The 23,613-nt window shown below is 37.0% G+C and overlaps 2 protein-coding genes, 1 non-coding gene and 3 pseudogenes across 3 annotated transcripts; 5 read left to right on the plus strand and 1 right to left on the minus strand.

The window, feature by feature from the left end:
- Positions 1-4,626: 4,626 nt before the first annotated feature.
- LOC120141544 lies at positions 4,627-6,949 on the plus strand (annotated as a pseudogene).
- A 1,468-nt stretch (positions 6,950-8,417) lies between these two features.
- On the plus strand, positions 8,418-10,561 carry LOC120141580 (embryogenesis-associated protein EMB8-like). Its single transcript, XM_039156404.1, has 7 exons — positions 8,418-8,933; positions 9,080-9,208; positions 9,284-9,415; positions 9,528-9,670; positions 9,778-9,875; positions 9,974-10,068; positions 10,189-10,561. Exons 1-7 carry the CDS (start codon positions 8,529-8,531, stop codon positions 10,381-10,383), a joined length of 1,197 nt encoding a protein of 398 aa, XP_039012335.1. The 5' UTR covers positions 8,418-8,528; the 3' UTR covers positions 10,384-10,561.
- A 484-nt stretch (positions 10,562-11,045) lies between these two features.
- LOC120141562 lies at positions 11,046-13,696 on the plus strand. Its single transcript, XM_039156394.1, has 4 exons — positions 11,046-11,139; positions 11,331-11,372; positions 12,019-13,175; positions 13,276-13,696. The coding sequence occupies exon 3, from the start codon at positions 12,079-12,081 to the stop codon at positions 13,159-13,161; it is 1,083 nt and encodes a 360-aa protein (XP_039012325.1). The 5' UTR covers positions 11,046-11,139; positions 11,331-11,372; positions 12,019-12,078; the 3' UTR covers positions 13,162-13,175; positions 13,276-13,696.
- Positions 13,697-15,592: 1,896 nt separating this feature from the next.
- Positions 15,593-16,516, plus strand: LOC120141641 (annotated as a pseudogene).
- A 1,592-nt stretch (positions 16,517-18,108) lies between these two features.
- On the plus strand, positions 18,109-18,182 carry LOC120141671. Its single transcript, XR_005517788.1, has one exon. It is a non-coding gene; the product is annotated as a small nucleolar RNA R21 (small nucleolar RNA).
- A 1,061-nt stretch (positions 18,183-19,243) lies between these two features.
- LOC120141635 lies at positions 19,244-23,359 on the minus strand (annotated as a pseudogene).
- Between the last annotated feature and the right edge of the window lie 254 nt (positions 23,360-23,613).

Below are 23,613 nucleotides of genomic sequence, written 5' to 3' on the forward strand. Positions count from 1 at the left end.
ACTCAATGTCTTGGGTTTTAATGGTAAAAAAAATGTTAACTTTGAGTCTAAAAAGACAGTGGTGTGATCTTATTGACTCAAAGAAATGTATGGGTGTATCATAAAGGTAAAGGCAATGTTCAAGAATTTCAAAGGGAGATAATGTCAAAATTTGGTCTTTTTGATCAAGGTATTTCATTTTGGGGGTTTGAGACAGGATAAGAAAGGTCTAATCTTGTCATATGTCAAAAATCTATAATTCTTGAAGAATTAAAAGAATCCTTAATTCATTTAATATTCGAAGAACTAAAGATTAAAATTTGTTCAATTGCTCCACCTTAGAAAGTAGCATAAATTCAATCGTTTAACAGATTAAGCGAAAGATCAAAGACGTGTTCAAACAAAACAATCCTCTAAGTGCAAATGGTATATGCCATGCCCCATTCTTCGGCAAGCGCCTTACAGGTTTCAGAGGAATATTTGGGGCTTCTTACGTGGTAACAGCTAGCAGCTTCAACATCGTGGCCCTTAGGATATGGGGATTCTTTTCTTAGATCATCCTGGCAAGCTTTGTCCTAAAATCAGCTGATCAGGCTCCTACTATTACAATCTTGCTTCCATGTGGTTAAATTTGCTTCATCGAGCCCTTCACGACTTAATTTCATGTTTGTGAAAATGCTTAAAATGTAGATGAAAATGCAAAAAGGCAAAAATGCAAAATGCAAGAATGCATGAAATGTTCGAGGCATTGATCCAGAAAAGTGTCCATTATTATAAATAATCCTTATTCAGACAAAAATGTTTTATCTTGTAAGAGACATAAAAACAATAAAAGGTATGTTCGGACTAAATCTTCTAGACATCTATCTGAGATATTTTCTTCCATGACTCGACTGCTTCTTTGATCATCTTCTTATAACTGTCACCGTGATACATAAACTCTGATATAGATAATCCATATGTTGCTGGGACAAACTGATGTGCCACATACTGTCTAAGTGCCAACAACGGAGCATACCCAACTGCACCTCAAAGTCTAAATAGGGTCATAGTGTCAGAATTCCCACACTTGAAAAGAACATCACTGAGGAACAACTAGGGGGCTCTCCAGGTAATATCCCAGTCCTGAAGATGAGTGAATACTTTCATCCATTTCTCTTTTAAAGCGCCTTCATGTCCTGTCATGGTGATGAACTCTCTCAAAGGTGAATACGTAGTGCTAAATCTACAGTAGGCAACCCCATTAGTCTTCCAGAAGTGGATGTGAATCCAGACTTGAAGGAATTGAACACATCCAATGAATCTACCTCCGCCAGCTCTTCGGCAATGGTTGAGAGACCAAAAGGTCTCGGCTGAGATGGTCGGTGCTGGGTTGACTCGTTTCGGAAGTTGCTCAAACAGTTCCACCACGGCTGCGTCAATGCATCCCAAAACCTTCGAAAAGATGATCAAGCATACAGACCTAGTGCAAAAGGTCTATAGTCTTCCATTCATCAGGTTGGTCCTTCATTAGTTCCCTTATGTGGATCCACTCAATTCCTTGCCCGTTACCTTTGTTTCGGAGTCGATCAGTCACCCATTTTTCATCAACTCCTACAATCTTAGCCAGTCCGTTCTTGAAAGGCTGACTCTTGATGTGTTTGATGTAGGCTCGCTCCAGTTTAATGCTTTCACAGTGCAATAGTGTAGTATACTCCTCGATGGTAGGTACCATGTCCTCCTGGTTAAAAGTGAAGCAACTGTATCCCAGGTTCCAAAATTGAACCAAGGCTCTGATTAAGGGCTCATCGGTTTTAACATGAAGCAAAAGTGCAATGTCACCATACCGCTGACTGAACTTCTGTTTCTGATCATTCTTCCAATTATCTCAGATGTCTCGAAGTTCTTGCACATTATTCTGTTTTAGGCTGATAGAGGCGTAGCTAACTAGCTCTGACACATAGCTTCCTTGAAGACTGTCTCCATTTTCCTTCTGAGTCTTCTCGGACCATAGTCGTACCTCGGGGTTTTTAATCTCTTGTATTACAACACTTTTGTCCATGGATTCAGATTATTCGAGTTTTAACAAACACGTTTTAGTGGATCAATGACCTCTTTATGATGCAAGTGATGAAAATAAAATAAAATAAAAAAAGAAAGATGAAAGAGTTAGTGAGGTGAAAAAAATAATCAAAAACTATCATAAAAATGAAAGTCCTACCCCACATGATATCTACCCCACATGCTTATTATTCCTACCCGGACATGATCTCTATCCCGCATGCTAGTCTCAAACAAATCCTAACCGTATATTTGTCTAGTTCGCATGCTTTGAACAGAAAGTAATGCATGAAATAAATCAAATCAGCCTAAGGTTGGAATGAGGTTTTGGGGGGGTGGGCTCTAATTCTCCATCGTCTCCCGGTTAGGTTCTAAAAAAATGGTACCCGAGTTCTCCTTGCCGGTGCCCCCTTGGGCTTGCCAGACCTTAGTCCTAAACCTATCACAGGTTTGTGTGGACTAAGTTAAACTCGAGAGGAAACATTCCCTTATGCCCACACGGAGAATAAATTCACACGAAGGCATAAGGTATATGTATCCCGAAGGCTACTTGCTAGGCCCGCACGGTGAATAAATTCACACGAAGGCGTCGCTTTCACCCCCACTTAAAGCAGGGTTTGGAGCTCGGGTTTAGAGCCTTGGATGAAAAATCTTTAAGGGCTGAAATCATTAAAAAATGGTAAGTACAACTATTTACTCGAAAATATAATCAATAGTAAGTAATAAGGATCGAAATGTTACCTTAAAATTTAAACTTACCATTTTCATTAAAAAGACAACTGAAAATTACCTTAGCCTGACTCACTTACCTGTGTCCCTAGCGGAGTCGCCAAGCTGTTGCAACCGTCTTTCGGTTGTGCCCCGGAATTGGGCTTCGACTTAAAAAATATGGATTGGAGTCGCCACCGATCATTTATTTAAAAATAAATGGGTTGATCGGATACCCTATTTCTTACCTGATCTGCGTCTTACCAGAAATATGTCGGGCTCGGGAGTCGGTTACGGTCAAGGAAGGATTAGCACCCTTGAACCGCCCTTTCAGTACTACGTAATTTCCAGTTGTCTTAATTAAGAAAAATAACAAGTTAAATTAAAAGGTAAAGTTTCGATCCTAATTACTTACCCTTGATTGATTTGAAAATATCCTTTAAAAAAATCGAGAAATGTGTTAGATAAACAAGGTAAAGAAAACAAATAAGATACAAGGGAAAAATAAAATAAATAAAATAAATAAGTAAGATAAGAAAAAAAATAGTAAAGTAATAATTATATATAGTAATATTTGAAAAAAGGAAAAATATAAATATATATATATATATCAAAGTATTAATAAAATAAATAAGCTATATATACACCAAATACTTAAAAATAAAAAAGATACCTCCCAATTCACCGAAAGTGGGGGCTTAGTAAGAAATAAGACAAAAAAATGGGTCCTCTAGGTTAGTAATATATAATATAATGTTTAATAATAATAATGATAAGGACACAAGGTTTTTTTTAAAAAAAATAAATGTATAATAATGAATAAAAAACGAAAATAATAAAAATATATAAATATATAAAGTTATAAGATATATTACATAAATAAAGAAATAATCAAATAAAAATAATTAAGAATATATATTTAATAATAGGTATATAGATAAACTATTAAAAGTATAAAAGATATATATGACTAAATAAGATAATTACAATATATATATAGTAATATTAAACTTATAAGTAAAATATTAAAGAAATATATATATATATATATATATATATATATATATATATAAAATATAGTAAAAAATAAATAAAAATAATTATATATATATATATATATATAACATGAATAATAAAAATAAATGAATAAAATATCCATATAATAAATAAATGGACTAATATAGATTTTTAAAAAGCTCTTCCGCTCCTTTAACCGAAAATCAAATCGATTTTTAAAAAATAAGCCTCGGGGTAGATCTAGGTTCGAAACTTCGAAACCCCACCCATTTTGGTCATCGGCACAACCCACGTTTTGGGTTATTCGAACCAAATCTCAAGAACAATAACGTGCATATGCAAAAGAAATAAAAAAGAAAATGCTACATTTTATTTCCTTTTCGAATCCTTTACAATAGCTTTGCCTTTGTATCTTCCCGTGCTTTCCTCTATGTTTTGTGTGTAAATCGTGTGTTACAATGGTGAGTTACAATGGCTATTTATAGTGCTTGTGGATCCTATCTTTAGGAATTTAAATCTTAGTAGAATTCTATCCTATTTTTAGGAGTTTGAATCCTAGCAAAATGTTATCCTATTTTTAGGAGTTTGAATCCTAAAATTCTATCATATTTTTAAGAGTTTGAATCATAGTAGGACGAAAAATATGTGTTGACAACTAGACAATAGTTTATTACCACTAATAATTTCATCGCACTCGAAACAAAATCATGTGGTACGAATTATGAAATTTACAATCATGGGCTTAACCTAATCATCTTAGGTTAGGCTTCACCAATCGAAGGGCAATCTAGTCTAAACACGAATATCCCCGATTCATTTTGTTTTAACTTTATTAATAAGCTCAGTTCACAAGACCAAAAAGTGAAGACACAGAACAAGAGAAAGAGACAACGGGTGTAATGGCTCGGTGTAGTTTAAGGTCGATTCATGCTCCTACCATCGATATGGGATTTTTTCTCACTCACTCTCCATTAGTCGCCGTCGGAGGGGCCGCTGACGGTTCATCCTTTTGGCGATCTTCCTTAAGAAACGCTCTCCTTTCGCTTGCTTAAGCCTCTCCACTTCTCCCGGTAACGAAACAAACACAATGAGTTAAATAATGGGTTTATTTAAACTGTTTGATTTTGAGTTTTCTTTGATGGGTGAATCGGTTTGGATTTTAGCTTTAATCGAGTCTTAAAAGGTGCTACTTTCAATCAAGTGAACGTGAAAGGGAAAAAACAGGTTTATGAAACATCTGGGTTTGGATTTATGATGGTTAACTGATAGTTTGCTTGTTAGTCGTTTTGGTAAGAGAAAATTGGGGAATTTGTATTTGATTTCTTGCAAGTCGATGAACTTTATTGTGTTTGGAAGTCAAGTATTTGATAGCCTAAGGATAAGGAAGGGTTTACAGATGCCATGATTCGAACCTATACCTTACAGATGCCATGATTCGAACCTATACCTTACAGATGCCATGATTCGAACCTATACCCAATGGTTTACAGATGCCATGATTCGAACCTATACCCAATGGTTTACAGATGCCATGATTCGAACCTATACCCAATGGCTTCCAGATGCCATGATTCGAAACAATACCCAATGGATGTCACCTATTTAATGTGTAGTTTCAGTCTATGTTAGTCGGACTAGATGTGAATGTGAGATATGAGTACTATGCACGTTTGAATTACGATTGTGTTCAATTTCTTCTAACGTATTTGGAGGATCTTTGTTGGGTTATATTTGCATACTCATTTCTAGAAATACGTCGAGAACATGGGTGCTTTGGACGCATACTTTAGAAAATATAAAGAGTCGGAGGAATATAGGTTTTGCACGATGCCACCCAAGGTTTTGATTATCTTTTGATTGTAGGGATTAAGGAGGCTGTGGCAACTGACAAAGCTCCTGCAGCTTTGGGACCATATTCTCAGGCCATCAAGGCCAATAATCTTCTGTTTGTCTCTGGTGTTCTCGGTCTTATTCCTGAGGTTCGTAGACTGTGTTACTTGGGCTTGTAACAAAATGTTGGATTCTGAAAGGTGGTATTTTAGGGAAAATGAAGAGTCTAGGTAACATAGATTCTAGGTTTCAGTTATATGCCCAATGTACTGATCATGTGTATTGATTTTCTATTTTAGTCTGGAAAGTTCATCTCAGACAGTGTAGAGGATCAAATCGAGCAGGTATCTTACTATTATATGAAATTTTTTTGTACCCAATGGCATGCTGGTAGCTGAATTTTATAATGTGATACTGTAGGTACTCAAAAATATGGGAGAAATACAGAAAGCTAGTGGTGCTGACTATTCCTCGGTGGTTAAGACAACAGTTATGTATGATTTTTCAATTCCCTTCCTGTTTGTTAGTTTGATTAAGGTTTGGTAACTCGAAGTCAATAATATATTTATTGTTTCTCGGGGTTCCTTTTGTGCAGGCTAGCTGACTTGAAAGACATCAAGAAAGTAAATGAGATCTACGCTAAATGTGAGTACAATAGTAAAGTTAAAATATGTTTTATGTTCAAAATAGTTTGTATACGGTTTCATCAGTTTGTCCTAAATCTCGTATTCATATACAAACTGATAAAGGGAAACAAGATCATTGATTTAGCATGGAATTCAAGTTTGAGTTAATAAAGTGCAGCAGACTTGACATTTGAATTTTCATATGATACATTGGGCTTTACAATCAATCAGTTTGTTCTAGGCCATGCATATTGATCTGAGAATTGCATCAAAATAAAGTTCAAAAGTTATATGCGCAGAGTGTACTTGTTGATCGATCAATCTTTCATAGACAGTTGTGACCTATCAAAATCGTCCACTATATTTTTTGTATGCTAACTCAACATCATGGAAACTAGAAATTTTAATTCAGTCCCCGAAAATGGGTTGTGTTGCAGACTTCCCTTCACCTGCACCAGCTTGTTCAACATATCAGGTAGTAGCATTGCCATTGGATGCCAAGATCGAGATTGAAATCATCGCGACACTCAAGGCATGATGACAGGGAGTTACAAGTTGTTAAGGTAGGAAATTAAGCTCTTAAGAGTTTGTCTGATTTCCAGTTAAAGCTAGAAAATTGAAATTGCTGCATGGCAGGGTTCACCGGGTAAACTTTGTGATATCATTTTTACATAATAATGTTTGAGACAAGAATCTGCAATTTGTCATGAATTTATGCGTCTGGTTCATGCTTGAGCAGAGCTTTGAATAATTTATTTGACATAGGATAGGAGAACGATTTACCATATATATTATGGCTTCTAAATGCGAGCAAAACTCGGTTAAGACCGAGTTCTTTAATTAACTGACATAATTCAGTTAGTCGATTTCTTTAGTTCAGTTTGCTGTCGGTTTGGGGTTATATAGGCACATACAAGTACCCAACTTTTGTTTTGGTTAGAGGCAATATAAATAAAACAATAAATAGAATTTAGCGAAGAAAAGAGTAGAAAAATATTTATAAGTGTCATCATTGCTTTATTTTGGCATTAATAGTTAAACTACAAGGCCAAATAATTCTAAGAGCCGCCTTTAACTTGGGTTTTTAGCGAGGGTAAGACGGATTCCGAAGCATAAGTTTGATTGAAGCAAACACACTGATGGGTGATACAAGTGCACAAACCTTGACAATCTGGGCATTTGTTTTTGCAGTTGAAATTAGTTGAGTATGTAACTCCTGCCTTAACTTCCTTCACCATCCCTGCAATTTTATTCACCATTGATTCCTCTTTGTTTGAGTCGAGTTCGTATTTTATATATTGGTGTTTTCTTTTTCAGTAAAAAAACTATATTTATGTTATTTTAAAAACATAAGAATAGCATAGAAAAATTTAGAATGTCACTTACCAGGTGCAAGAACAAAGAGCATGAGCAATACAACTGTGGCTGCTGTTGATAACTTCATTCTTGTTTATTCCCTTGTACTTCTAATTCATATAAATTGTGGGGTTTTTAATGGTTACGTGGGTTCATGTGGGTCTTATTTTATGCATAATGGTGAACATGTATAATATAGAAAATGTGATTAGCCAATCTTAGATTGGTAATCCATAATCTATGAATTTATGAAAATTCCCGAATTTTAATCCTGGAGAGTTGACCTTACAAAAAAGATAATTAGAGTTGATCCTAAAATATACATCGTTTGTTAAAACCCTGATTAGGTTGATGTGATGGGTCAACTCTGCATCATCTTAATTGAAAAATAATTAAAAAAATTTTAATTAAAAAATATTAGTACGTTTTTTAAAGACTTAAGATTGTTATTGTTTTATATATACACACATATTTAAATAAAAACAGTTTAAAAAATACCTCTTGAGATTCAAATACATGATTAAAGATTTTAAAAATAAACCTTATTACAATATTGATTTGATTTGATAAAACTCATACAAAATTTGTTCTTTAAAGTTTTTTTACTGACCAAATAGTGATTATAAGGTAGTATATATTAAAAAATCTCTCAATCAATTTTATAAGATATACAATGTGTTCGAATCAGATATTTTTAAGGATAATAATCATACATTGGAAATTTAAGAAATAAAAAGTAGACATAACCTTAAACCGCCCAATTGTCATGTCCAAATTCCGTGTTGGAGATGCAAGAAAAACGTGACGAAACAAACGGTCCTCAAATCATGCTATCAATAAGTACCGTGTTCCCACTCTCCGTGAAGCAAAATCATGTAAGAATTTCAGACAAAAATCTGCGTCATCTCTTAACAGCCACAACTTCATAATCTATCAAAAGAAAATCTGAAGACTTCTAGACTTGACTCCTTAATGGCGAGATCACCCTTGTCACTGACCTCCAAACCACCATCAGCCACCCTTTTCCACCACCAACGTACGCCGCTACCCACCTTCTGTTTCAGTGCCACAACCGCAACAACAACAACAACAACAACATCGATGCCAGATCACCACCCTCCACTCGAAATCACTGGCGGAGGAGCTGAGCGTTTCCTCCCTGCTCTCAAAACCAGTCACCTTGCTTACAAGCCTTTCCCCATCATTGGTTGGAACTGCCATCTCGAGACCATATTCGCCGCCTTCTTCCGTACCGTCCCCGACATTCAGTACCGCCGTGAATGTCTCCGGACCAAAGACAACGGAACTATAGCCTTGGATTGGGTCAGTGGAGACTGCCGCAGCTTGCCTCCTGACTCTCCAATCCTCATTTTACTGGTTTGTTTTTATTATATCCGAATAAATCCATACTACCAGTTCTAAATACACTTTTCTTCAATTTGTTGAAAAGAAGGAAAAGGTAGTGAAATTTAAGGGTTTAATATTCTACCCTTCTTGTTTGGTTGGTGGGAGCATGTTTGCAGCCGGGCCTAACTGGAGGGAGTCAAGATTCATACGTGAAGCATATGTTGGTGAAAGCTAAGAACAAAGGCTGGAGGGTTGTGGTGTTCAATAGCCGGGGATGTTCTAATAGCCCTGTTACTACTCCGCAGGTATATATATATTTCATTCATATAAAGATTTTAAAAATACGCCGATGTATATTTAATTTTATCCCTGATTTGCAGCTCCAAACAGCTTCTTTCACAGAAGATACTTGTCATGTTGTAGATCATGTATCCTCCTTGTTCCCGAAAGCAAGTATTTACGGTGTCGGTTGGTCTCTTGGAGGGAATATCCTTGTTAATTACTTGGGAAGAGTAAGGAAACTTAGTTTTTCTTTATGTTCCAGCTTATATCCTACGCATATAACGAAGAGTTGGAATAACATAGTGCGTCTTGAGTATAAGTTTCTTAATATTTGGCTTGCAGGAGCACCATAGATGCTCCCTCTCTGGTGCTGTATCATTATGCAATCCTTTCAATTTAGTGATTGCGGATGAAAATCTCCGAAAGGGCTTCAACAATATTTATGACAGAGCACTTAGGGGAGGTCTTTCTACAACCTTTTCAAAGTAATTACACGTGAAATTCATCTCACTGTTACTGTTATTTGCATTAAAAATTGAAGATGTCATTTTTTCCCAGTAGAATATAACCTGAAATTGTTCTACAATGATAGACATGCTTCCCTGTTTGAAGATGCACATGATGAATATAATGTCCTGGCGGGTCTGAATCCTCGGACCGTACGTGAATATGATGAAGCAATAACACGAGGTATTTTTCCCCGTATGTTGAAACTATGTTTTTCGAATTCCGGATTGGATGAGTGTCGAATATGAGATATGTGTGATGACCAACTTAACACCTTGCAGTGTCATTGGGATACAAATCAGTGGATGAATATTACTCAAATTCATGTAGTTGTCATGTCTTGCAACATGTTCGGATTCCTTTGCTATGCATCCAGGTAATTTTATGAGCAGTTCATGCTGTGATTCGATTCGGTTTTAAAAGTTCCAATGTTAAAAAGATTGATTTCAGCATCTATTATTCTTAAAATCCTTGATTCAGTAATGGTGATCTGCAGGCTGCAAATGATCCGATTGCTCCCATTGAGGCAACTCCATATGAAGATATCAATGGAAATCCGAACTGCATGTTGATAGTAACACCCCAGGGTGGTCATTTAGGATGGGTTGCCGGTGATGAGGCACCCTTTGGAGCTCCCTGGACAGATAATGTGACTATGGATTTTCTCCAGCACCTGCAAAACGGTGTATGAAACAAACAATAACGATGAATCGAATGCCGAAGCATCTTGAGCATGGAGGTACAAAGGCCTGCAACAGGATTAACAGGGCTTGCATCAAACAATAACTACAGTTGACAAAGAGCATGGTTGCACATTATGTAAACAAGGACTATGTTAAGGTTGAATAGAGAAAGCTTGAATTATAAGATCCACATTGTTCATAGATGGTGAATCATGTAAATGTCTATTTTCAGCTAATGTGTTATTCAACATACGGAAGGATCAGTTTAATTAGGCTTTTCAGTCATTTGAGTTATTCGAGTCTTGAGAAATTACTCTTTTGATGATATATTTTTAATAGTTTAAAATGATTATAAATTAATATATTTTAAATTTTTTCTTAACTTAGGATAATATACATCGTGCAGAAACAATTACTCAAATAATCACATTTATTTATTTTTTTATAAAAGTAATATTTTAGTATATAACTCCTAATTTTGCCAACAAACTCCTGTAAGGACCCTCTTAACCAATGTGTCGATCATTAGCCTTATTACTAACATTCTGTACTGTACAGATGGCATCTTTTTCATTGCTCCTTTTGAAAGTCGCCTCATATAAGCTGTCACTTTATCTTTCCTCGCTACCAAAATAACAAAATTTAATGAGAAAAAAGCCAGATTTTTTTCCTTAAAAATGATTTATCTTTAATGAAGGTTTTAATTTTTCTTAAGAAAGCAAAAAACCCAAAGGAACAGAAGTAAGACGCCATAAAAAAAAAAGGTCAGCTGTTTTCTTTTAATCCCTAATTTCATGTTACTCTGTACGAAATTTAAGGATTTTTTTCTTTAAGTTATTTGGGTTTAGTAAACTTTTTTCATTTCTCGACTGTTCTGTTTACTTCCTTACTTGGGTTTTCGATTTTTTTCATGTTTTATTGACTTTTAATCTTTAATTTATTATGCTTGTTGCAGGATTTTTCCTTATTATTGAAGTTGACAAAATGCTGTGAAAAGGTCTGCTCTTCTCGCTTTTCTTAATAGTAATTTATGGTATCTTTATTTATTACGTTTCAATGGAGTTTCTCTTAGAGCTTAATTTTGCTTTTATTATTATTTATTAATTTTCAATTATGAGTGATTTTATAAGTAAATTATTGTGTAGATTATCTCACAGATTGCATGCATGAGATGAGGGTTTTTTTCCTGTTAAAAGGAAAATGATGCTTGAGAGCTTTATTAGTTTTGTATGTTAATCGGGCTCGAATTGTTTGAACAGTTTAGAACTTCTTGAATTTAATGTTTAAATTTTGTTATCAGAATTTGAAGAGATCTTTTCCATTCTGGGAAAAAAAATTAGAGGCAATCTTAGCCTTTCATTCCCCTTTGTAATTAGCGAAACATATATGGTGGCTATGGTTCATTCAATGAGTATTATTGATATTCACATGGCCTATTTTGGTAAGAAACTTGATTGCGACCGGCCGTTTTAGTAAGAGTTAAGATGCTTGATTGTTGACTGCAGAATTGGTAAAGAGGAATAGTTTTGGCCTTAATGTGAATCTGCACTGATGTTGAGATGGCAGCACTCTTTCTTGACTGTTTATGAAGTTGAAATGTTGCCTTTTCCTGTGTTAGTTATAGCTGGCCTTTTGTCTTCCAGGAACAGGAAGGGAACAGTGATAAGATTTGTGGATAAGGCGATTTCTTTTCTGTGTATAATATGATGAATCAAGACAATAGCCAAGAGAATAACCCTAATGCATCGGAAGATTTTCTGCTGAAGCCCAAACGTGGTCGCCCGAGAAAACATCCAAAATATACTCTACATGAGGGGCAGGATGCTCGGACTCCATGGAATCAGAACCCGAACCGTATCCCACCTGGATTTGAAGGGGTGAATGGCAATCAGTCGCAACAAATGAATCCAATCAATGATGCAAATGATATAACGGTTGGTCAGGCTGTTAGTGGTGTTATCGATGCCGCATTTGATGCAGGATATTTGCTTACCGTTAGGGTCGGTGACACTGACACAACTTTAAGGGGTGTGGTTTTCAAGCCCGGGAATTTTGTTCCTGTTTCAGCGGAGAATGACGTGGCTCCAAATCTCCAAATGATTAGAAGAAACGAGATTCCCTTCCCCCATGAGAGGAATGGAACTGCTCTTCCAGTCAACGGACCAGCTCTCTCCAACCAGGTGCCATGTGCCCGGGCTTCGAATACTGGAGCCTTAAAAAGCAAGCATATGCAGTCGGGGGCAACCCAGTATGTTTCTCCACTATTGTCCAGGGGCACAGTGGTGCCTGTTGTGTTAAAACCTGCTGCCGGTTTTTCGAATGGCAAAGTTGCCAGTCAACAATTAAGCCAACCTCCTCATTTGGCAGCCTGTAAAGGCAAACAAGTGTCTGGAGATGCCAATACAGCAAAGGAAAATCCCGTCAACCCGATGCCAATGGTTGGAAACCAAATATTTCCTACTCAACCTCAAAGTAATAACTACAACGTGCCAAAAGGCATGCAAAGTGAAACTGTTCCATATGGTCAACTCCCAACTGAGGGTTTACATGATAAAGACCCTAAATCAATGACTGACATGCCTTTTGAGAAACTATTAACTGAAGTCATGAAAAGGGTTCAAGTCCCTGCACAATCACCGGGAAGTCAAATGGTAATTCATCGGTCAAATATTTCGGACATAAAATGGAAGATGATCAGCCACTCTCTATTGAACCGCTACAAGCCATACAGCCTACTCATCCTACTGTATTCAAACCTTTGGAAAATTTCAGAACTGGCAAGATGACTGAGCTATTGCAGGTATAATAAATCCAAACTCAATTTTAATTCCATATCGAACTAATCTATCATGCACCTTGATGTTCGTCATAGACACTGATGTGCTGCACTTCTTTTCAAGGCTGTTCAAGAGAACATGAGGGAAAACCAAGCATCTCATATCGAACAGACAGCCATTGGTTCTGAAGAAACCGAGAGATCAAGAAAGACATGATTCCAACAAGCAGTCATGAGTTTCGAATGTCGCAAATATTGTAGAGCGTTTTTAATTGAATTGAATACTGTGCAAAATGTTTTCAATCCTAAAAAAAGTATAGGAGCTAGACTTACCCTGGAGGTTTAACCTTAAAAGTTACAATAGGCTGCATCAGATTTCCCTTTGACCTTTTAGGATCAAAGCAGTTTCAATAGAATAAAGCTTTCCAGTTTATAGATATGTAGAAAAGCTATCTTTCATGTTACTTGAAGCTCTGTCATAACTTAGTATGCCGGGAAACATTAGTTTCTTGTTAAATACATGCGGCTTCCTTTTCTTATGAACATCCATGGTTTCTGACATGCAATTCTGAGCCCTATCTTTCTAGATATTAACTGTCTTGGATTTCATTTTCTTCTTCCTATGTCCGTGAGGTTATCACCATCAGAGATTTAAACTGCGATGTTACTCGCACCTCACCATCAGATATTTAAATTGCGATGTTACTTGCGTTTTTTATTTTTTTTGTTGTGTTACGTTTATTAAAATTATGGACATAACAATTATTATTACAGTTATTGTGAATATCATGATTTTGGAGGGTGCCATTCTCGCTAACTACCACTATTTTAATAACGAACTGGTATTTAAACACATGATGGATTTTGCCATTGCATTATTGCATGAATAGAAAAAAGATGACGGAGATAAACGAGAATCTTATTTCGTAGACAAACATAAATAGAATATTCTAAAACCAATACGGTGAATTCCTCGAATAGGGCACGAGTGCCACTATCCTATCACAAAACCATCAAGTTAACAAGGATAAAAGTCATTTTGAAAAATGGACTCCTGATTGATGGATGAAGTGAAGACAAAGAAACAAAGATGAACTTCTTTTTCTCCTTCAGTTCTGCGTTTCACAAGGGAAGTGATTCTGTAAAGGAAAAAATGAAAACAAAAACAATGATCTCTACGATACTGCTAAGTGTTCTTTTGTCAATCTCATTACCTGTCAGAACCGATTACGTTAGACCTCAGCCTCGAAAAACCTTGCATTTCCCACGGAACCCAAAGCACCCTTCTGTGCCTCAGCAGGTAACTTTCTAAATTTTATCTGTAACAGTCTAGTTTCTCTGTTGTTAATAGTTTTTGTTGGTCAGGTTCAATATTTTTATTTATTTAGCTTGATCTGATATGATATGGGTCTTTCTTGATTTTTGCCTTCTTGTGTTCATTTTTTTGAAAGAAAAAAAAATTCTTTACGTATAGATGTTTATGTTTGAGTGGGTATTCGTGATTATTTTTATGTTTGTAGAAATGGGTTTACCTTGAAGTAGCTTTAATTTTGATCGTTTAGTTTTGTCTGTTTTAGTGCCAATTTTATTTTATGGATTTTCTATTTCTGCTGCCTGTGAAACTTAAAATTTAAGCTGATGGATTTGGTTGTTTCTGAAGTTGATTGGACCTGCATGATAAATTTGTAAATTTAAGCAATCTATCATGATAGGTATCTGTGATTATGGTTTGGAACCTTCCCTGATTTTTTTGAGGAAATATTATTTAAAACTGAAAAATGCCGGTGTAAGGTATTACTGCTGCACATTCATGGATCAAACCCAAGCTTATTCCTTCCTAAAGAGCAAAATGAATGATTTGTTAGAAATCATAATACTTACATCATAACTGTGATCGATCGCAACATGATTTGCTTATCGGAACTACTATCTTACTTTTGATCTGTCTTTTCGTTTGAAGTGAAGGTTGGAATTCGCCAATGAAGAGAAAATGAATACCCGTGTTTACTGTTATGAGTTATGACTGTATTTTAATACTAGTAAATACTGCTGTGTTTGTATATACAAAAATTTTCTTTTGGCAATTTAACTTTCTGTTGATTCCGTTGAGACCTTCATGTTGCAATTGGTTGAAATGCGTTGTGCTTGACTAATAAGTTTTGCAGGTACATGTGTCATTGGCAGGAGAAAATCGTTGGAAGGACATCATACCAAAGTCGTACAATTAGGACTTCGATATGGTTTTATTCTGTTTATCGTATCAGAGATTATGTTATTTTTTGGTTTTTTTTGGGCTTCTTCTCATTCTTCTTTGGCACCTACGGTAGAGATTGGAGGTGTTTGGCCCCCAAAAGGGATTGGGGTTTTAGATCCTTGGGAAATCCCTTTTCTTAATACCCCTATTCTCCTTTCATCTGGAGCTGCCGTAACATGGGCTCATCATGCTATACTTGCGGGGAAGGAAAAACATTTTGTCTCAAGGAGAGACCACCTCTTATAAGTACCTATTTTATAGCTCTGGAAAGATACACCACACTGTCATTGGGCCTCTGGAGCACGATACTGTTTATTTCTATCGTTGTGGTGGACAAGGTCCTGAATTTCAGCTCAAGACCCCTCCTGGACAATTTCTTGTTACTTTTGCTGTGGCTAGGGATTTAGGTCAAACTGGCTGGACTAAATCGACGTTAGACCACATTGACAAATGCAAATATGATGTACATATGCTTCCCGGGGACCTTTCGTGTGCTGATTGCATGCAACACCGCTGGGACACCGTATGTCAATACTACCTAAGCTCTGTTTCTAGTTTTGTATCATACTATTATTAGATGGATATATGATGTCTTGTTCTTTACTTGACAGAAACGTGTTAACAAGGGAAAATCAGATCCTTGTGGTGCTGTTCATATTACTATCGGAGATGGAGGCAATAGAGAAGGTTTAGCTCAAAAGTATGTCTTGTTCCGTGGCATAGATCAAATTGCTTAAAATTTAGATTCCAGATGTTCAAATCAAACAGCATGCATTTATCTTGTGTGTTCTAACGATGTTGAGCATAAAATTGAGCTTACCTTGAATGATTAGTTAAACTTCAAGCAAAGCATAGTGTGATATAATTTTCTCATTAAATATACTTACAGGTATGTACACCCAAAACCTGAGTGGTAAGTTTCCGTGAAGCGAGCTTTGGTCACGGTGAGCTCAAGATAGTGAATTCAACCCATGCCTTTTGGAGCTGGCACCGGAATGATGATGATGATGAACCGGTGAGGTCTGGTCAGGTTTGGATAACATATCTCATCGGTTCTGAATGTCTGGCAGAAAAGACTTACGAATCAAGCAAAATTCTCTCGTCTCCCTAAACTTAAGACTTGGCAGCCAGTGTACCTAGACAAAATAGTTTGATGTGTGTGTATATATCCTATTCATGGTTTCAGTTGGTAAAATGGTCATTCTCTTCATGGTACTGAGCATAGAGTCCATTCTCAGTTCAATTTCTCACTTAGTGCTTCGACTAGTTTAGCTGACGAAGTTGTTTTACGTAAGATAATTTGTTCCCTATGTTTCTGCCAGAAGGTTTCTCTTACAGGCTATGTAGCGCTACTTTATCGCTTAAGCACAGCCATATATGTGCAATCAATTTCTTTAGCCTTTTATTGCGAGATTGGAGTTACTGAGTTGGGAAAAGGGCAGCACTTTGATCTTAATTTCTATTCTAGACCAGAGAAATACATCATTGTAAATTAGAGTGGCGCAGCGAAAGCATGGTGGGTCCATAACCCACAGGTCACACGATCGAAAAGTGGCTCTGATAATTCAGTTTTTGGTACATAGGTTCACGATTATAAATGAAAAAGAGAATTGAGGAGAAAAACAGGGGGAATTAAAGAACCTTGTAAAACATGATGTACAGGATCAATGGAAGAATCAGCACAACCATCACGGACAACCCAGATCCATGATTTAACACTTAAGATTTAAAAAGACAGCAAAGAAAACAAAACCCAGAACCAAATTATTGTTTTTTTTTTTATAACCATGGTATGTGTTTTTGCCCGAGGATTTCAGCCGAGCTAAACACATTGTGACAAAAAGCAAATATTGTTCTATAAGACCTTTGCCATTTGGGAAGCAAACCATTTTTTCTTGGGCTCAAAACCCAAAACCAGCTCGTTGTCTCAGAAAATATCTCAAGTTTTCTTTATTGTAATTTTACCATACAGTATATTATATGAAGGACTATCCAGGCAATTCAAGTTGTCATATCGTCCTATAAATTAACTAGGAGTTCAGCAACAGGCACGGAGTTCTGTAATCCCCCCCCCCCCCCCAATTTTTAGTACGAAATCACCAAATCCGATGTATGTTCGTTCTTTTTTTAGTTTGGAATTCCTCTTCTTTATTCTTTGGTGAATTCGAAGTTCAATCTTTTTTTGCATCCCGATGGCGCTGGCTATTTATCATGTTAAAAGTAGCCTGATTTTGTTGATGATAATTGCCTGAGAGACGTGAGGGATTCCCATGATGGTTTTTATTTATGGGTTTTCGTTCTTTTATGTACTCAATTCTATAATCCCTATGATGATCATCTAATCTTTTATTGTAACACTTTATAGTTATATATGTTTTCTTGCTCGGATTAAATGCTTCTGACAACTGATGTTCTTGGGATGGGTACAATTTTAGGCTTTTAACTTTACTATTTTGCGTCCCGATGATGATGATGATAGTCATTGTTAAAAATAGACTGATCGGTCAATGATCGTGTGACGATAAATACATGTATTGAGGGATGCATAAGTTTTCTGCTTGAACTTGGTATTTTGTTCATCCTTGAACACTTCTTTGTTAGTTTAATCTTTTGATATTGTGCTATCAGTCCAGGCTAAATGTTTTTGCAGTAGCAAGGGGTCTGGTTTCCTCGTTAGCAATGATGTTTGGCTTTAATGTTTTGCATCCCAATGATGATGGATATGCTTGTTAAAAGTAGTGCCTGATCGGTTGATGATGAATACATGCCGAGGGATATATACATATTTGAGCTTATTATTATTCATTGTTGGATACTTTTTTTGAAAACATTAACTAGAGATTATTTATAGTTAATGAGAAGATTCATTGCCATTACAGATGGAGAAAAGAAAGCCCACAAGTCCCTTTTGTGACACTGCAGCGAGTGTCAAACAACAGGGCATCCTTTGGACACAATCCCTAGTGCCGTGGGACAACGTGCCAACTTGAGATGGTCAGTGGCTTCGAGGCACCACCATCGTGGACCGGCGATTTCATAGGATTGAAGGGTGAAGTAGAGGAGCACAAGTTTAGCTAGTGACATGGTCTGTGTTGCTCCGAGTATCGTCAGCGCATGTATTAAGCTGATCCATTTCAGCTCCGGTAATTTGTGTGATATTCACCATATTGGAATTGGGCAAACGAGCCTATAAGAAAAAACCAGTTCACCTCTGCGTAGTTCATGTATTGGACATGATAGCTACCAGACTTGAAGCTCGGGTTTTCAAGATTGTTTTCAAGATTGAGAGAATAGTTTCTGAGCTGAAAGCAGCACAGAAGCTTGGAAGAAACCCAACCAAAGCACAGCTACAGAAAATCTTGCCGTAGCCGACCTATTGAGTATGTGTTTTCACATAGAAGATTGGTGTGTACGTACACATATGTAAATGACTTTAAACATGGCTAATTTGCACAGATATTATTTGGAATGCATATCTCAGCTTCTATCATAGTTACATTATGTAAAAACTTATTTTCTCAACTTAGTTTCATATAATTCACGTTCCTCGTTCAAGAATAGATTGAAAATGACCCAAGGGCTCTATATTTTATTGGATTGAGATGCCTCTGCAACTCTTCGGTTCAATGAATGATCATGTGTATATGTTCAAAACAAAAAGGTTAGTCAATCAAATTTCACATCATGGTTAAAGACTCAAGCCATCTTTCAGCATGATTAAAGACTCAAGCATCTTAGCCTCTGCTTCATGGTTAAAGACTCGAGCATGATTAAAGCAAAAATGAATTGGATGTTCAGTTTATCGGCAATTCCCAGCATATCTAAAATATAAGTACGTTTTCACTTATATCAGAGGACAGAGGCCACTATCATACATGACATACAAAAACGTACAAGTAGCCTACGCTGGCTTAGAACCAATCAACATTTTGTAGCACCATTCCACGCTAGCCATTTGATGCTTTTTCCTTTCACTTAACATTCACTTCATGTGAAAAAACCAAAAACAAAAGACTTACCGAACCGAAGTAACAAATCATGAAGTTTGCAAACACAACACTACCAAAACCAAAATCAGCAGATTTACTTGTCAAACTGTTGCAGCTCGATCTTCCAGGCCGCTGCCAATTGTAATAGAAGCTGGTCAGGTGCTGCACCTTCCCAATTCTCCGGTGGATCCATCGTGGAAGCTGCTTTGTGTAAATTCAACAGAAGCTCTTTCTTCAACTCCATGGGAATGCCCAATGCATCAGGTCCGTTTTCTAACACCACTTCGATCAGCTAAAAATTTACAGGAGAAATAGAAATTAATAGGGAATTTACAAAAGAAAATGTCTAAATAGAGCAGCTTGAAGAAAAAGGATCAAAGATGAAGAACCCATACCTGTTGAATCCATGATAGACAGATATCAAACAAATCTTGCTCCATAAGAAATTGCACAATAGCATGCAAAGCTTCGCTTGCTATCTCATTTGATAGCTGGTCAACCATAGGGCCTGATCTATCCATTAGCTTAATAAGCAAGAGGTCATCCCCTGTAGAGAGAACTTCAGCATAGGCAGAATCCATATCATCTACTTGAAGGGCATGCATTGCATTTCTCCAAGAAGTCCAGACAGGATCTCGCTCCGGTCCAATGTTTTCATCGCCAACAGCTTCAGCAGTCAATTCAGGAACACGTCCTGAATTAGATGTTACACCATCCTCCCCAGCTACGCGAATTGCTTCCAAGGTAGCTTCATCCTTTGATGCTTGCCAGACACTTCGAGCAGAAGGCCCTTCACCGACCCTCGCAGGCCCAGGACCCTTATCCCAACCTCTCCTGCCACCAAACTGATCACTCTCATGTTCCGATTTGGGTGATCTACTATCCCTGTTACTGCTAGCTGGGGCTCTTCTCGATACAACTTGTCCATTTCTGGAAGCACCAAATGCAAGGAAATCTCCATCATCAGGCATTTCAGATCTCCAAGAAGGTCCCCTCCCCCTCACACTTGGGGCAATTCCATCAGGATGGGCAAATCTTTCAACAAATGGAATTCGCCCATTGAACTTGGAACCATAGTCAGAAAAACCATTATACTTCCCTAAAGGTCTATTATAAGATCCTTCAAATGCTGACGTAAAGTTACCACCTCTCCTGCCTGCTGACATCGACAAATCCCTAGCCATGTCTTCAACGATTCTCTCAAGATCCCTAACTCTGTTCTCCAAAGTTATCATGCTATCATGAGAACCACCCATAAAATCCTGCAACATAACAAGGAATCTTACTAATCATAAGAACACTTTTTGGAAGTGAGTATAAATGTGTAACTGAGAAATACCTGCAACATGTTCATGAGATGCCCTTGCTGTCTCTCCAGCTGAGCTAAATGCCTCTGGATAGCCAACCAACTTCCTTTGTTGCTAATAAAGGACCCTTCAGACTGTCCATCCACTTTCGAGAAACCTGAACGATTTCCAGATGGCCCTCTTTGATTTACATCTATCCTGTCATCAGCATCAGTTTTCATTTTTCTTGGATCGTTTCCATTTACCTTCTCTTCAGGCCATTTATCCCGCATACCAGCAGCTCCTCTCTCCATGTTACGGTTTTTGCTGCTGGAAGATACATGAAAATCATCTGTCTGGCCGTTTCCTACACCACTCAACCTCCTTTTTGCTCCTGCATCATTTGATTTGGACTTTTCCTCACTCTTCAAGTTTGAAGAATTAAGATATCTATGAGGAACAACTACTTCAACCGGCAAATCATCAGAACCCCTTGTTTCAATTTTCTGAAAGAATTCAGAATTCAATTCTCTGTCTGTTAGTGCACGTGCTTTCTTCTTTAAAATTACAACTGCTTTGTCAATAATACTTCCACCTTTGCCTTCGGAAACAGAATCTGAAGTAAGTGTTTTTTTATCAACTGCACTTGGAATTTTAGTGCCATTCTTTTCTGATGATTCAATTGATTGAGCATTGGCACCATCTGCATCATTAATTGAAACAAATTTAATCTAATTATAGAAATAGTCTGACAAATCAGGACTACCCATAAAACTTAAAAGCACATAACTAACATGCTTACCACGAGACGAGGCTTTCTGGTCATCTGCAGCTCCCACTTCCCCTTCTCCTGCAATTTTCTTCCATATTTGCAATGCTTCGGTCATGCTATCTCTCACAGGTTTCATCTGTTTAACATATGATTAACCGTTACAACAGAATAAAGTTTCCAGAAGGCAGCGTTGAGTAATGTACATTCATCATATCTGCACCATTTGAGAGATGATATTGAAGGGTAAAAGCAGAAAAGCAACATCGTTTAGATGACCTCAGCCTTAGTCTTCCAGAATCATAATGTGCCAACTAAAAGTCCCTTCAAAATCAACCTAGAAGCATGAATGCGTCCAACACTAACCCACATCATTTATCAACCCTAAACACTTTGTCACACAATCAACTCTAGGAATTCTAGTTATTTCAAGTTCCCACAAGAAAAAACCAAATCTATGCTGAAAGATATAGATGTTAGACCTAAGTCAAGACCAGGCTCATGAAAAGAAGAAAAAAGTAGATGGTCTTTGATAAGTCATGTCCAAAAGAGCATCAAAACTTGATAAACCATACATTAAAGAAAGCATTATACAGAAGAGAAATGGCTCCAGAAAGCTACCCTATCAAACCGGCAACCCTCGAGTACAGTTATTGTCGAAGATGCACTATCTGCAATCAAGTTGCTTGAATGCAGTGCCAAGGCACTTAAAGCATCAAAAGCTGCCTACCGTGTCGGCCAATCTGTGCTCCCAAGGCATTCATGGATGCTTAGCAGCAAAGCTTCCATGCTTTGAGGTGGAATTGCTCCCACCTGCAACAAGTTCAGCAGAATTTTTCAGAACTTCAATTTGTTCTTATTTGTGGAATTCTCTATGCCTATTCCTCAGGTAGCTACCTAGTTCGCATGATCAAAATATATATAAAAGAAAAAAATGGTGCAGTACCAACCAGATAAACAAGCACAGAAAAAGCAATTAAGAAACTAAAAGATTTTCATTTTAGTAACATCCACACAACTAACAATATTAATCATCAATATCCCCATGAATTGAACAATATACATGGTTAGAATTAAGCAAAAAAAAAAAAAACAGCAATACAAAAACCTGTGACAAACTTGTCACTACTGCCAAAAGAGAAGCCTTAGCCATAAAATTTTGATTATTCAACAGCTTGCGGATCCTTGGACACAATTTCTGAAAAGCAGCCAAAGGAGGATCAGATGCGCATTCCACCACCTTAGCCAAACAGGTTGCTGCACCAGATTGAACCCCTTTGTCCTGCTCTCCCATTGCTTCAAACAATGGCTTTACAAACAATCCCACCATATTCCCTCCACTCCTCCCCTTTCAAATACTGGGCTGAAAGCGCCCCTATCGACTCGCAACAAGCATCTCTCACCCCAGAGTCAGCATCTTTCAGCCTTTTAACAATGTGGGCAATGATTTTAGTCAAATGGGAAGCTGCCAATTCACCATGGCAATTACATAGCACTGAAAGTAGCCTCAGAGATTCTTTCTTTACAGCTTGTTTTGGATCATTTGAAGAATCAAAGAGACAATTGAGTATCATGGGAAGGTTCTCAGGGGAAAGAGATTGGATGGTCTTTTCAAGATCATCAACAGAAATTTGGTAAGTATCACGATCAGAGAGTTTGGAAAGTGAGGTTAAAACCCTTTGCTTTAGCTCTACCATTGCAAGGTGGGATGAAACTGAGGAGGGTTTAAGAGGGTTTGAAGGAGGAGGTAAAGTTGAAACCTTTGAAGGTCTTGTTGATTTGGGTGTTTGAGAATTACTCATTTTCAAAAGTGAGAAAGAAAAACAAATGGGTTCTCGAAGAAATGAGATTTCAAAGATTGAACAAAGAGAGGAAAAGATGAGATTTTGAGGGAAAAAATTTACAGATTTAACAAGAAGAGAAGAGAAGAGAAGGAATTTGTTGGAAATGGGGTTATAAAGATTGGAACGAAGTGCGAAAATGAATTGAATTTTGAAGATTTTGCTTACATCGAAAAAATAATTAATGAAGAGATTTAAGAACTAAAGGAGAGAATTTTGAGTAAGGCAATGAGTTACGGGAGAGACAAAGCTGAGATCTGAGGAGTGTGAAGGAAAACAAGAAGATTGATTTTGATTTTTGAAAACCCCCCCCCCCAACCAAA

Source organism: Hibiscus syriacus, unplaced genomic scaffold, assembly GCF_006381635.1.
Source record: "Hibiscus syriacus cultivar Baekdansim isolate YM2019G1 unplaced genomic scaffold, ASM638163v2 tig00110812_pilon, whole genome shotgun sequence".
Lineage (NCBI taxonomy): Eukaryota > Viridiplantae > Streptophyta > Magnoliopsida > Malvales > Malvaceae > Hibiscus > Hibiscus syriacus.